At 52.5% G+C, this 15,180-nt stretch overlaps 1 protein-coding gene across 2 annotated transcripts in view; it reads right to left on the bottom strand.

The window, feature by feature from the left end:
• cpne5b (copine Vb) overlaps positions 1–15,180 on the bottom strand; it is a 93,198-nt gene that overhangs the window by 26,114 nt on the left and 51,904 nt on the right. For both annotated transcript variants that reach the window (XM_086168678.1, XM_086168677.1), the window contains 2 exons: positions 3,836–3,939; positions 2,665–2,769 (listed from right to left, as the gene is read on the bottom strand). In XM_086168678.1, the coding sequence (XP_086024804.1) occupies positions 2,665–2,769; positions 3,836–3,939 (209 nt within the window). The remainder of the gene's footprint in view (positions 1–2,664; positions 2,770–3,835; positions 3,940–15,180) is intronic.

Raw genomic sequence — 15,180 nt, 5'->3', positions numbered from 1 at the left:
TCGAATGACATCTGTTTATGCATTTTATGCCGTCATCCTTTCACCTCAGTATCTGCTGCACCTTCCACTCCATAGTTTAATGTTTACTGCACTTTACTGTTATTATTTTGTTCATGTTCAAGTGGACCGTTCACCGCTCACCCTCTCGTTCGGACCGCGGGAGGTTTCATGGGTCTCGAGTCCGGCGAAGGCTCGCCGAACAGACTCGCGCTGCGAGCGAATCGACCGCAACGGGTAAAAGAACTCGGAAGATCTAAATTTAGAGGCTGGAGTGTTTGTGGGTCTGGTCTGGTTGGGCCTCCTCGCTTCCGTAGATGGCTGCTCCTTCACCGAATCTGAAAGCAAAACGATGCTCCGACTCCTCTTTGAGGAAGTTAGCGAGGAGTCGGCATTCATCCAATCAGAATGCGGTGAATCGGCAGCGGGTCGTCCGCTGACACGGCTCCGCGGGCCGCGGAATTTCATTTGAAATGATTCCCGCGCCTGTGCCGGACTTGTACCTGCCAAGGCGGCGCGTGGCTGAAGTCGCGGCTCCAGGAAGTGCTGCTCTTCTGCCGGAGTCCTGTCTTAAGTGGGGAGCATTTGCTCAGACCTGGAATCGGTGTATTTGCACATCCAGAGAAAGTAACGACCAATTAATATTATGGTTAGGAAATATAGTAAGAGGAAAGACCTCCCCTGGTGCGGCGTGAACTTCTGCGAGCTTCCTGGGCCCGCTTTCTTTTTTTCTCTACCTAATGATGTGGAGAAAAAATGACAATTAAGCCCCGGCAGACCCTAAGCGCTCCCACCCCGCTGCCATTTCTGGAGGAAACCACGAGCAGGGCCGTCGTTTCAGGAGCGCCGACTTGTTTTTACTCCTGCGGGGGGGAAGAGGAACCCCGGGACCGCAAACACTCTGTAGCTTCGACACACCGGTGACCAGCAGCAACAAACCAGCCGACGGCCCGCCGGGAGCCTCATTACCACCGAGAAACTCCATGTCATAACACCTTGCTGTATTGCAATGTACACACACACACACACACACACACCCCTTGTCCAGAGTGACCAAGGCAAACTGGTTCTGCTTCAGTTGATCCCGTCAAACTGCCGAGACGCCGCCCTTCTGTTGGTGTTTTTCAGGGCGTCACTTTTATCTCTTTAGCTGGTTTGTCTTTTTTATCCTTGTTGGTCGTCGCCCACTCGCATCCTGCCTGTTTTTATTCCATTCTTGTCATTGCTATTGTCACTCTGTTTATGATTAGTTTTGGTTGTCTATTTTCACCCTTTTTTCCATTCTGTTGTCCATTCTTATCCTCGATGTTGTTCTCTCTGCCGTGGAAGTCTTTTGTTTTTCCTAATTCTCTCTCATATTTATTGACACCGATGACTGCTCCGCTATGGGGATCAATAAAGTTCACCTCGTCTTATCTGTCTTTCACCAGGACGTGTTTGGTCAACCTCTGGCTGCTGCTTCTGGCTGCTGCTTCTGGCTGCTGCTGGGCCGTAAAGCGTTGCTTCTAAGACGGGGACCTGAGCCGAAGCTAACGTAACGCTGAGCTTCGCTGGAAAGACCGCTGTGTTTACTGGGGCTAAAAATGTTGTCCGCGGAAAGCGTGAAGCCCAAGAAATGAAGGCGTCACCTAAAGGCATCACACTCCTACCACGCCCATAAGACACTCCAGTTTTTTCGTCAAAAACGTGCCGGATATTTGCGACGATCATCCCGCTTTGTGAAAGCTACTTCAGTAAAGCAGCTAGCATTGCTATGCTAACAAGTGTCGATACAGTGATTCTTTGTTGCAAGTTAAATTGCTTTCTTTTTTTTCTTCTTGTTTATAAGGATATAATGTTGTGCACAGGTGTGCAAACAACAATTTTACAGACAAATAATACTATTACAGTGGTGGCGGGGCGTAACAGAAAATAATGAGAAGCATAGCCGACTTCTCAGGTTGCATTTAAAAGTCAAAGTCAACTTTATAGTTTCACGTATCCAGAGGGTCGGAGCAAACAGCCGACGCTTATGAAAACACCGGCGACGCTTATGAAGAGGTAGCGAGGTTCTGGCCGAGTCCAAAAACAAGCTCAAGTGGTTTTCTAAAGTGACGGCGGTAAAGAGTGCAGCTGCAGAGATGCACCGTTCCGTTCGTCCGGCGCGAACCCGAAAACCCAGCGAGGAGATGGTTGTGTCATCAGAAGCTCTGCTTCCACCAGGTGTTGCACCGGCAAGATCTCATGCTTTCTCGCTCCGAGTCGGTCCAGGAGATGCGAATCCACGCCTCGGTGTGATTAACGCCGTCCCGCCGGCCGACCCGCGGTCACCGAGGACCTCAGGTGCTGCTCCGTCACCGAGCTGGTAAATCTGATTCCTCAAAAACCTCTGAGGAGAGGCGCTGACAAAGACGCCGCTTTTGACTCGTGCTTTTACAACCGACGGCCAACCAGAGAGAAAGAACGGCCGGCTCGAAAGCGCAACGTGAACCGGCGACAATTTCCTCCGGCGGACGCCGCCGATGCCCGTGGTTTAATAATAGCAGTCGTCCAGCGTCAGGCCTCTCAGAGCGCCGTGTTTCAGGTATTTCAAGTGCAAAAAACAGGCAAAAACCAGGGAGTAAATGGGACGTAGCGGAAGGATAAACGGCAGCTGTGGATCGGAGGAAGCGAAGACGGGAATTGTACCTGTCGTAGTCGCCGTTGCAGAGCGCCCGGACGGGGATGGTGAAAGGCTGCCACACCGGGTTTAATGTGTTCTTCACCACCTCTGTTTTATGGCAGATAGTAAACCTAGGCGAGGGCGGCAGGGAGGAGGAGGAGGAGGAGGAGGGGAAACAGTGTTAAAAGCAGCCAAGAAAGGAATCTGCCCATTAATTCTTCATCATATAAGACAGAGAGGGATGGATATGTAAATGAGGGGAGGAGCGTGCGATGGAGGCGACAGCCTTGCGGGGGAAACAATGCCGAAGCCTAAGGCGACAAAGAAGATGCCCGGAACCATCTTTGTTTATGCTTGGCGTCTTTCCCGGCCGCGTCGTGCTTCGGACCGCGGAGGAACGCTTAATATTTCAGTCCCGTTCTCGAATCCGATGATATGCAAATTGATTTCTCCGACGTCGTCGCGTTCCGGCGCGAGGACCCGAGTACGTTCTTATCAAACACCCCTCCGAAAGCTACAATCCGTATCGCTTGCCTTTTACGGCCGAAGCCTGGGATTACTCGGGCTCCGCTGAGTGCCGAGAGCCGTTTTAACCCGGCGAGTCCTTCGGCCGAGCGGCCTTCTAATTTGGACCTTCTGGCACCGACAGCGGATACTTCTCGCACACAAAAACCGCTGAGTTTTACCGTCGGTTTGCGTGCGGGGGTACTGCGGGAGGCGGAGGCTCTAATGAAGCACTCGCCAGAGCGTCTCCGGCTGGATCGGGCCGACGCCGCCGTGACGCCGGAGCCTCTCGGGAAACCGAACAGCGCTTTAAGAAAGCTTGAAGGGGGCAGATACATCCATGTCGGAGGAAGATCCTCCGACAGCTAAGCATACATTTTCATCCACGCCGCTGCTACCGGCTACTGTACCCCGATAATAGCCCCTGTGTTTTCCCTCCGCCGGTTCCCCCGATAATTTCCACTCCGCGCTGTGAAAATCGTCGCTTCACAGCGGCCGATACACTTTGTACCCTCTTGCTTCAAAGCTCTTTGGGCTCGGGCACACAGAGAAGCTTCAACAAGAGAATACGCCGAATGTTACAGGCCGGGTTCTGGTATCTGACGCTTTCTCCTATTTTTTAAAAAGAACTGTTTCAACGCCGCTTTTGAAAACAGCCGTCGGCCGCGGACGCTGCGTGGCGACAGCACTCACGTTCCGTCCTCATTACTTCTGTAGAAAACCATGAAAGGGTCCGACTTGCCAAAGAAGTCCTTCTTGTCCAGCTTGTTGGCGCAGAACTGCATGGTGGAGCTGTCCTGGGGGTGGAGGAGACAGGAGGGCGAGACGTCATCACTCCTTCACATTCAACAGCAGATAATCACTTTTTCATGCAGTATGCATAGAATGTATTCTTCAGTCATCACAAACTCCGCCCAGCCTTGTGTTCTGTTTGTTTCTCTCCGATCAAACCTTGGAGCTGGAAGACCTCATTACCTTCTGGGGCGGATCTTTGTATCACCGTATGATAACAGCGTCCTTCTTTTTATTCGTTGGTATTTGACTTCTTGGAAGTTACTTCCACGGTGAGAAGTGGCCACGTGGACAAGAGAAGGGGTGACTCAACAAAATACAACAAATACCCGCCTCCGTCCAAGAGCCTCCTCTTTATCTTCTGCTCTTACACCACCCAACTTCCTGTCATCTCCCCCTCCATCCATACACCTCCTCTCTGGTCTTCCTCAAGACCTCCTCCAACCTCAGCATTCTTCTACCCAGACCTCCACCATCCTGTCTTGCTGCTGCTCACCTTCATCCCTTCCCTCTCCTTTCCGGTTCAAACCTCCGCCTCTCTAGATGTTCCTCCACCCGTTCCCTCCTCTCATGATAGATCATCCGCAAACATCGTTGTCCATGGAGACTCCTGTCAAACCTCGCCCGCCAGCCTGTCGGACCAGGAGGGGCTCAGAGGAGATCCCCGGTCCACTCCCACCTCCGTCTTCAACTGCAGACCTCACCCCTGTCTCACGGCTGTCATACATGTCCTGCACCGTTCCTACAAACGCCTCCGCCATTCATGAAGTTATAAAAAGCACAAGCGTCCCTTTCACATAACCAACAAACCATGGTACTTGTCTGTGGAGGTTCTCAGTCCTCCAGGTCACAGTGAGTTCTTGTGGAAATCTTCTCGTCGTGGCAACTGGACTTGAATTTCTTCCCTCGAAGACGTTTCAGCCCTCATCCCAGAGGCTGCTTCACTTCGAAGGACCTGAGGGGAGTTTCTGAATAGAAGTGCCAGGGTTTTGGGCGGCTCCAGTTTCAGGACGGGACCCCGCGGTCCACCTCCACCTGAAGGACAAGGATCGTTCTTTTGAAGGCAGAAATGTCCGTATTCTGGCCGGAAAAGACAGATGGTTGGTGAGAGGAGCTTCAGCTGTTCACCTTCCACTCCAGGTAATCCCACCAAAATTGCTCTTTTGTCCCAACGAACGACACGCCGTTCGCATAACGACCTCCTTCAACCCGGTTTCTGCCCATCGGCTCTTCCGATGACACGCGAGCCGCCATGACCCGGAAACTCCCCGCAGGTCATTCCAGCCGAGGGAGCCTTTCGAGTCCAAACATTCGAGTTCCACTTGCCAGGACAAGGACATTTGGACAAGAAGAAGCCGCGGTCTAATCTTGTCCGTTCACCACAAAGGAAGCGCGACGTTCAATGCCGAGGGTATTTTTCCACTTCTTCTTGTGTCGCCATCGACCCGAGTCCCGGCCGACTCGCCGGAGGACGGGCTTCGACCGTTTCTCATTTCGGTGTCCACGTGCACTGCAGCTATATTTCCTGAAGTGATGTTTTTTCATTTCCAGAACGTGACTACATTTGATTGCGGGTGTCCTGACAACAAGCGGTAGTTTTGGTTCGGGGTTTTTTCTCTCGGCTTCGGGCGTGTAAACGCGTCCTCACTCGGGAAAATATTGGCAGCCGGCCGACATTCCACTCCAGCCTTATCTATAAAACCGGCACAATGGTGCCACGGGCACGGGGGGAGCGCACCAGCATTCGAGCGGCAACACATTTTAATCCGCGGCCCAAACACCCGTGTTCGGCAAACGGCGGCCTCGCCGATTGTGTTGGCGGGCGCTCATTAAGTCGTATTTGGAAGCGGTCAACAAACTGGTACGGCATCTGGAAGGTTTGAGCGCGTCGAGACCGAGTGAATATCTATATTTAAGGGAAAACAAGCGGCGAGTGTGAAGAGGAGCTACAACACCTGCTCAAATCTGCTGCCCTCGGATGCTTTGGGGTGAAGAAACCAATAAACCGATAAAGCGTGCCTTTAAAGAACCACTCCGATTTAAGAGGAGACCTCGGGTCCCTTGTTTAACCAGATCAACAATATTGCAGTCACGCTTTGAGCAGCTCCATCTTAAATACGGACGTCCTTCCGAGGCCGCGAATCGTCGGTGAATGTGGTGAAGATGCGGTCCGGAAGATCCAGGACGTCTGGTCCGGGAACGATGCTTAGCTCCCAAGATGCGACCGAGTCGCCGGAATCTTTGAAACGGCGCCGATTTTCAAACGCCAGACGGATCTGGATGAAGAAAGACCTCGCAGGGACCTCGGCGCTTCGGTTCAGACTTAAGTAAACAAAAGACAAGCACTCGGTAATGATGCAATAACTTTTCTTGAAGGCATCGGGAGGTGCCGTGATTATTTCCGATCCCTTTCCGGGATCATCCGCGGCCTTCGGAGGCTCCGAACACGTGTTCCCTCCGCGGCCCGGGGGAGCCGGAGCGCCACTCCTTTGAAAGCTGCCGTTCTGTCGGCGGCGTCTGAAGCCACTTCCAGCACAATATCAGCGGATGGTCGTCGCTCTCGGAGCAGGAGCGCCTTCCAACAGGCAGCCAAAGCTCCGCTAATGATGGATCGGGAGCTTTTTAATGTCGCGGTTCGCACCTCGTGGCGAGCCGTCTGCCGAGTGACGACCCGGCGGACGTGTTTGAGGTTTCAGGAATGACAGATTGTGAAGGAGCGGAGAAAGTGTTCCCGAGCTCAAACGCAGAGGTCCATTTTCATATCTCCTCGCCGGCTTCCAAAGCGTCTTTATCGCTGGCAGCCAGCCGCGCACTTCTCCCCGACACCTTCCCGGACGCTCCGCTTCACGCCGGCCAGGAGAGCCACTTTATCTGTATTCCCGTCCTCGCCCGAGGACGCCGACGCACTGCGTGCCGGCTGTGTGTCGAGCCTCCTTCTGCAGGAGATCAGAACGCTCTCGGAGCATTTCATTCCCTCCAAAATAGACCTTCGAGTCAGGCGGCGAACGCAGGCTCCCGTGTGGGTTATTGATACAGACGGACTTATTTCTTAATCGGAACATGAGAGGGAGGATTTATACGCGGCCAGAAATGATAAAAACCCCCTCCGGTGCTTCTCCAGGTTATTGGACGGCGACTCGCTATCGTTTTACGCCCTAATTTCGGCCCGGTATGGCCTCGGGGCCAAAGAAGTCGTCGCCTGCGGGTGCAGAACTCTTCGAGACCTTCTAAGTCCTTGGAGCCGAAGAGTTTCTCGATTGACATCCCGGGAATTTGACGGACGAGTCGACGAGTCCTCGGGTTAGAGTCAGGTCATCGCTGTCGGAGCACTGGAAATTCAGTTCCCGTGAGAAGAAGCCGTCAGCCGCAGACGCGTTTCGGCACATCTCAAAGAAAAACCCGTATCACGGCTGAGGAGCAAAAGCAGAACGTTGTCCAAAGCAGAAGACCTCCTCAAGCACATCTTGGCACCGCGTCTTTACCGGTAAGCGAGGCACCGCCAGCCAGCCGGTCCTGTTCTGACATAACAAGCCCACCGGCGGACTTTGGCTCGGCGAGGACTCCCCGTCTGGTTTGACGCCGTCCTCCCCCTCGTGCACCGAACGGCGCCGGTCTGCATCTTCTGATCTTCCTACCAGAGCCACGTTTACATTTTTAACTACTTGAGAGAGAGGGAGTCTTTTGCCCGATCAGCCTTCGCTGCCCACATGCAGACGGCGAGCCTCGGTCGCTCACGGCCGCCGCAAGGTCACCGGTTTCCGGTCTTCGGGCCACTTCAGGAAGTACTGACCGCCGCACAACCGAGCACACCGGACAACCAACGAGAGCCGCTTGTGAAGTGGCTTCGACCCGCCGGTCGGGGATTGAGACGGGTTCCTGTACCTGCCCGGGCGGCGGCGGTGCTGCCGAGGCTGACCGGTGTCTGCTGGTCCCTGCATCCAGTGGGATCACACCTCCACATACCGAGAGTGTCACTCCCCAAGTTCAACGATCACTCGGCTTCCTTGACGCTCACCTCTTCCTGCAGCGTTCCAAAGCCTCCGCCTGTCCAGGGGTGGCCACAGCCAATCATCATCCCTCCATCCATGTAACTCCTCTGGTCCTCCTCTGGTCCTCCTGCCCGGCAGCTCCCACCCTGGCATCCTTCTAGCCTGAACCTCCTCTTGGTCAGTTGTACACTGAACATGTAGCCTAGCATCTGCGCTGTAAGTCGCTTTGGATAAAAGCGTCTGTATTCTAAAATGTCTGTATTCTTCACATAAAGTGTGTTTTCACGCGTCCCACCGAGGTGTGAGTATTACACCCCTCGGACTCGTCGCTTTGTATTTGACAATCGGGAACGCGCAGTGGATAAAACCCTCTCAGAAAGCAACGTTTCATCTGCCGTGATGGCCGCTCCCTCGCTCGGCCTTCGACCGGCAGGACGACCCGACGGTATCCGTCTGCTGTTTGGGTTCCTCGGCGCTCGAACCCCGGATGATTTCATCATCACGCCTCACCGCAAGCATCGGCACGTCGAACTCCACAAACTCACGTCCGCTGACCGACACTATTTGTTCGTCCGCGGTAACCGCGACTTCTCCGCCGATCATCCGCCGTCCTCGGGTAAGACCACTGGAGACGGCGCGGGAAAGGCCGACTCGATCGGAGGTCAAAGGTGTCGCTGGAACAAGCCGGAGAAGAGCTGGGCGCCGACCCGGCAGGATGTGCGGAACACGCGGGGACACGCTTCGGGTTCGGTCCTGCGTACGATATTCGGCGTCGCTCATCAGAATTCCACAGGTGGAGGTTAGCGGAGCGCGCGGTATGCTCCGCCGAGGAACCGGTCAACCTCGAGCGCGTCCTCTCGCTGTGTCGGTCAAGACCGGCGGGGTATTTCCACGGCAACGCAACCACGCATTTCACCGGAGAGGAAAGGCCTGGTATTTCATCCTGGGCCCTCAAGGGCAGGGAAGCGTGGAGCGGTGAAGATAAGGAACCAAAGAGCAGGGGGTCCCGGACACGGCAAGCGGCCGTGAGATGTGAGAAGATCGACCAAAACGGCTGGAATCCCCAGAGGAGGGATTTGAATCGGACGTCGTCTTTGCGCCCGAAGGCACGAAGCAGGTCGTTTGTGACGGAAAGCGACGACAGAGGAAAAGGAGAAGAAGGAAGCCTGGTCTTCAGGAGCTGCCAGTGTCCTTACATGTCCCAGCTTAAATCAAATATAGATCAAGGGAGGTGAAGCTTCTCCTTTAAAAGTCAGCAGAAGCCGGTAAATGAGGGAGAGGGGAGATCCGAGTCAGCGAATCGAAAGCGGTGCACGGATGAGTTCTTCTGAAGGAAAGCCACGCCTGACGTTCTCATGCGCTGAACCGCCACTCACCCATGTTTGTCATGTTTCCAGAGACCTTCTCCCGGCGGCGCCCGATGGTGCAGCGTCACGTGACCGCCTGATGGCGACCAACGCAGAGGAATAAAAAAGCAGGAGCGTTTGCTCCGCCATTTTACAGGTTTGTGGCTTCTTTCTTTTCCTGTCTTGATCGTTGTGTCGAAAGGAGCCACCTCAGATGACCAGGTCATTGGCAGAAGATTTCTTAATCACTTATTTCCACAAATAATAAAAATGTAATCTAACGGTTTGGTGAACCTATAACCGTCTTATGTGTGAACATCTACAATATGATTACGTATCAAACCGCCCGGGGGATTGAATGAAGACCCAGGACACGTCTGACTGCCTCGCTCACGTCCAACTTGGTCTGAAACTGAGATGGACAACCTCAACGTCTTCATCTCAGAAGGAGGCAGAGATGGAGATGTGGAGGTTCCTCTTGGGGAGCCACAGTCAGGGAGGAGTCCGTCAGCACCTGGTCGATGTTCTGGAGTCACACTGAGATGCTCTGGACACGGACAGAGGAGGGATGGAGAAGGTCTGGGTAGAGGGATGCTGAGACGGGAGGAGGTCTGGAGGAAGACCAGGGAGGAGGGGAAGGAGGACAGAAGGTGAGCTGGCTTGCCGGAGAGGGTCGGATGGAGGCAGATGATTGGTTTTGGTGGCTCCTGAAGGTGGCGGCCCAGAGGAGAAGGAGAAGACGCCCGACACCTTCATGGTGCACCCATGACATCATCTCCCAGGCTTCCCTCGACGTTTTGGGACTGAACTGGACTTGAAGCGACGCTCGGATGCAGTTTGTCACATTTAGAACACGACGTGCCGAAAGCATCCTTTTTTTTTTTTTTTTTTTTTTGTTCCTCGCCGTCGTCGCCATGACGAGGACATACCATAATAACCACATCCGATCTTTACGGGGACGGGAAGCATCGGAGGTATTAAAAATGCATCTGCTGCCGCCTCATTAACGCTCCGTGGCGCGAAGCTCGCACCCTCGCCCAGCCTGTGATCAACAACCATTCACTAATTTGAGAGACTCAAGTATCAATATTTAAAGATTTAAAGCCTGTGTGTGTGTGTGTGTGTGTGTGTGTGTGTGAGGAGATAAGGAGAAGACAAGGGTGGTGGAGGAAGTTGAATATAAGCCTCACATTCACACATTTACATTCGAATCACACAGGCATGAATCCTGGTGCTCATCGGGGTGGAAATCTGTGAAAAGGATGGACGGCAGAGTTAGAAGGAGGTGAAGAAGAAGAAAAAAAGGAGAGAGAGAGGAAGAAACGAAAGGGTGGCGTCTCACTTAAAGACCGAAGGGATGGATTTGGGAGAAGGAGAAGCAAAAGGACAAGAAGGCGGAAGAGCGACTTTACACGGTGACAAATGGCGTCTCGCTGTTTGGGTACAAAGATCAGAAGTTCAGCAGAACATCCCTTTCATCATCTAACCTTTAAAGTAAAAACTAACTTCTGCCTTTTTTGCTTTCGGGACGGAGGCCGGGGCCGAGCGGGGGGCCGATCGGCATTCACTCCCACGTGCCACGACAACGGGAGCCGTTGGGGTGACACGGTATTGCACATTAAACAGGGCTCTGCGGCATTTGGAGCCGCCGGCCGGCGCCGGCGCCGGGGCCGACTCCTGCATGACGATTAGCCTCCGGGCGGACAAATGTAGCGGCGCTGTAGCGGGATTAAGATTTATCGGCCCGCGGTTGGCGAATTAGTCATGTTTTGGGGCGCCGGGATGAAGAGGAGACGTTCTCCGCGGGAGGTTCGTCACATTTACGGCTACTTTGTCCGGCTTGAGCGGGAACTCGCGGGTTCGATCTGCTCATGCCGCCGTTGCCGTTTCCCCGCCTTGGAGGACTCGTACGCTTTACCGTTTGTCTCATACTCGTTTCCCTTGTTATACAAGCACAACGCAAGCCGGGTCGATGACGTAGGAAGGTTATAGCTTTACACCAGTGTTAGCATTGGCGCAGTACGGTACATACGCTAATAGTTTCCGGTAGAGCGACTGATGCTAGGCTACACAGCTTTCCAAGGAACAACAAGGGAAGGAAGGGGAGGGAAATTGCTTGCGGACGGACACAACTACCGACATGTTCTTGCTGCCTCTCTCCAGATGCTTTGACGCATTTAGCCAAGCTAAGCTGCTGAAAGCGCTCACGGTCGCCGCTGGTGTCAAACGGATGCTAAAGCCAAACGCTCTGACGCCAGTTCTCTATCACAAGCAGACAAAAGGTCCTTGAAAACGGGTAAAATCCGCCGAAGGAAACACCACAGGCAGGAGATGATGGATGTTCTCCACCGAGGATGTCAACAACCTGCTCCTGCAGGAGTAGCTATTAGTATGTAGCTGTTAGCGCTACCGGTATTATCGGTAATCGATCATCTCCCAACCCCCGCACCCCTCTGTCTCCATCACGCCCTTTCCTTCCAGCTCCCCGCCTCCCCTCGCTCTCTGGGCTCGAGGCAGAAGGTCGCCCACGTTGAGCTCCATCTGCTCCGGCAAAAGGCGGCGTTTCCTCACCAAGCGGTTTCTCCCGGGGGGAAGGCGGGGCTCCTGTAGGTCAGGGTGTCCCACGCAAACACACAAAAAGGCAAAAATGTAAAACACTAGTCCAGGGGTCGGCAACCTGCAGCTCTTCCATCTTTACACTGCGGCTCCGAGCGGCTCGGGAAAATAAGTTATAAATATTTAATTGAAGTGTATTTCATTTGTGTTCATTCCTTTTTTTTAACTTTTAGTTCTAAGTTGGAAGATTTTTTGTGATCTTGAAATATTAAATAAAGTTATATTTATTATTTTTCGCCGCTCAAAATAACGTCACACCGGCGGAAGCCGGTAAAGTCCCGATTTGCAGATGCTGTTTGCAGAAGTTCAGGAGCAGAAGTCCCATAAACCCGGTAAAATGAATATTTATGAAGATATTTTGCAAATATTTATTTTTTATTGTTTACTGACACAGTGATTTTTTCCCGATTTATTTTCAAAATTCAGGTCAAGGCTCCGCTACACGCTCTGAAAGCCCAAAGCTCAAAATGAGTTCATTTAATAAATAAAATTTAATTTTTTCCATAACATTTTGTGAATTTCAGAAGCAACACACTTCACACTTGTTTATACAAAGTGTAAAGGTAATAAAATGCAACATATACAGTGGTTCCTTTAATTTAGACCTCAAAAAGTAATTGCGGCTCCCGGTGTTTTCTTTTCCGAGGAAACCGGGTCCAAATGGCTCTTTGGGTGTTCCGGGTTGCCGACCCCTGGACTAACACAAGCGGAGAGCTGGACTGGTGGTGATGTTCACTGACACCTTCTAGAAATGACCTCATTGCACATATTGAACGTGGAACGAACGATCAAAGCCTCTTAGTTATTCCCTTTAAAACGACATCATTGGTCAAATCAAAACCAAATCAAATCCGTTGCATTTATTTCTTACGGCTCTACCCGGAGCCGCCCCAGAGAGAGTTCAAGTGAAAACATTTTTCCACTAGCAAATAATAATAATTCCCTTCAAAGAAAACTCAAATGTCCTGTAGTGACGAGAGAAAAATACAAAAATGAAAGTGCATGACAAACTGAAAACGCATTAAAGCTCAGTTTACTGCTCACCTGCCTGAACCGCTCAGCAGCCTTTCATTACACCGCAGCATCTGCCCTTTCCGTCCGCGGACAAACACGCCGCCTCCAAAACCCATCTTTTCATAGTCAACCTTTGGTGTTTGCCATTTTTGGGGTGGAGGGCTGGTAGAAAGTTGACCCGGGTGAGAAGGTCCACGAGGCTGCTGATGAACGAGCGAGGCTGAAGGACCCACGGTTGGCAGTCCAGGGCAGGACTTGTATTTCTCTCTGATAGAAGTCAGATATCGTCAAGCGGGCCAAAGACAATTCTCTCCTTGAGACGAGTGTTCTGGATTGTCTTAAAGAGTGCAGTCCAGACCTGCTCCTCACTTAAAGAGTGCAGTCCAGACCTGCTCCTCACTTAAAGAGTGCAGTCCAGACCTGCTCCTCACTTAAAGAGTGCAGTCCAGACCTGCTCCTCACTTAAAGAGTGCAGTCCAGACCTGCTCCACACTTAAAGAGTGCAGTCCAGACCTGCTCCACACTTAAACCAAGAGTGCAGTCCAGACCTGCTCCTCACTTAAAGAGTGCAGTCCAGACCTGCTCCTCACTTAAAGAGTGCAGTCCAGACCTGCTCCACACTTAAAGAGTGCAGTCCAGACCTGCTCCACACTTAAACCAAGAGTGCAGTCCAGACCTGCTCCTCACTTAAAGAGTGCAGTCCAGACCTGCTCCACCTGGAAAGGCTCATCAGATGTTGTTACAGTCAAGAGCATCTGCATTTCACCTTTGCTGGTGAAGGTCCTGTCACCGGTGGATTGTGATCTCATGGTCCGGACGCCGGGGTTTAGAACCGCATGTCTAAAACTGAGCGTCGGACCATTTTCGCTCAGCAGGCGACAGATTCCTCTGCTGAAGGCAGTGAATGTGGGATTGGCTGCCGACGACTCCGACAGCCGCATCAGAGCGAGGACTCGTCTCAGGAGAAGAGGGAATTAGCGCTTAATCTTTTTCCCCGGGACTAAAACTTCCCTTTTTTTTCTCCTCCGTGTGATCAGCCGGTGATTAACTGTGATCTCGGTGCGCCAGAAATCCCACTGATGCAATTAGGTGTTTACATGACCTCAGCATCCTTCTAGCTGCATCTTCTCCACCCTCACTGTGACTTTATCTCCGGAACATCTAACACATGCTGTCCCTCTGATGGACTCCTTCCCGATCCTCTCCATGTTCCTCAACCCCAAAGAGGACATTTGCATCTTCATCTCTGCCTCCCGTCTCCTACCTCACTGTCTCCAAACCAGACACCACGGCAGCTCCTCACCTCCGTCTTCTCCGATTATCTTTTATCCTCGCTGATGCTCTTTCATCACCCCTGACACTTTCCTCCACCCGTTCCAACCTGCTTCCACACATTTCACCACCTCCTCTCCAGCCTCTTCATTGGACTGTCAACCCGCGGTGCTTAAACTCTTCCACCTTCTTCATCTCCACTCCCCGCAGCCTCACCGTTGCTCTTGGGTTCCCCTCTTTCTTGCCGGAGCTAATCTTTTCACAGCATACTTCCACCTCTCTAGATGTTCCTCCACCTGCTCCCTGCTATCACTACAGATCACATCATTGTCTTCACAGTCCAACGAGATTCCCGTCTAACCTCATGGGTCAACCTTAACCCTCACCATGGGAGAACGAGGCAGGGCCGGGATCCGTACTGCCCTCCCACCTGCCCCTTTTTACGGTCATACATGTCCTGCACCACCCTAACATAGATCTCTGTGAATTAAAGCCCTGTATAAATGCAGTCTCTGCGCTGTGCTGCTCTCCTCTGTGAACAACCCGGCCCTTTTTGCTCCGCACAAAATGTGGTTAGCGCTGCCTTTCAGATTTATCATGCAGCGTGACGTGAAGCATCAAAATGACAACAACAAAGTTAATGGAAGCACAGGAAGTGAAGCGTAAACGCACATCCATCAGGTCACGCGAGGAGATGATGTGTTTGCCAATGAGAGGAACAGCTATTTCCCCTCCGTGTGAGAAGAATGTCTTGATGATAAAACATCCAGAAACCAGGGAACGGGAGGAGGTCGGGGGGGTCAAGGAAGCATCTCCTCACGGCTCCCGGGGAGCTGTGACCGCCACCCCCTTCTTTTGCAAACAGCATGATCTCCTTGAACGGAGGTAATTGTCGATTGTCACAACGGGTGATGTGTCAAACATCTCCCTCTGCTCTCCGTGGCTTTAGATTCAGGTGTTTGACACGAACCAACCAGACAAAACTTCATATCAAAACCCCAGAGGCCAG

Source organism: Fistularia commersonii, chromosome 21, assembly GCF_037954325.1.
Source record: "Fistularia commersonii isolate RoL2024-O1a breed Wild chromosome 21, RoL_Fcom_v1.0, whole genome shotgun sequence".
In the NCBI taxonomy this organism is placed as follows: Eukaryota; Metazoa; Chordata; class Actinopteri; order Syngnathiformes; family Fistulariidae; genus Fistularia; species Fistularia commersonii.
Note: the sequence above shows the minus strand (reverse complement) of the source record. Positions and strands in the feature narration are given on the sequence as shown.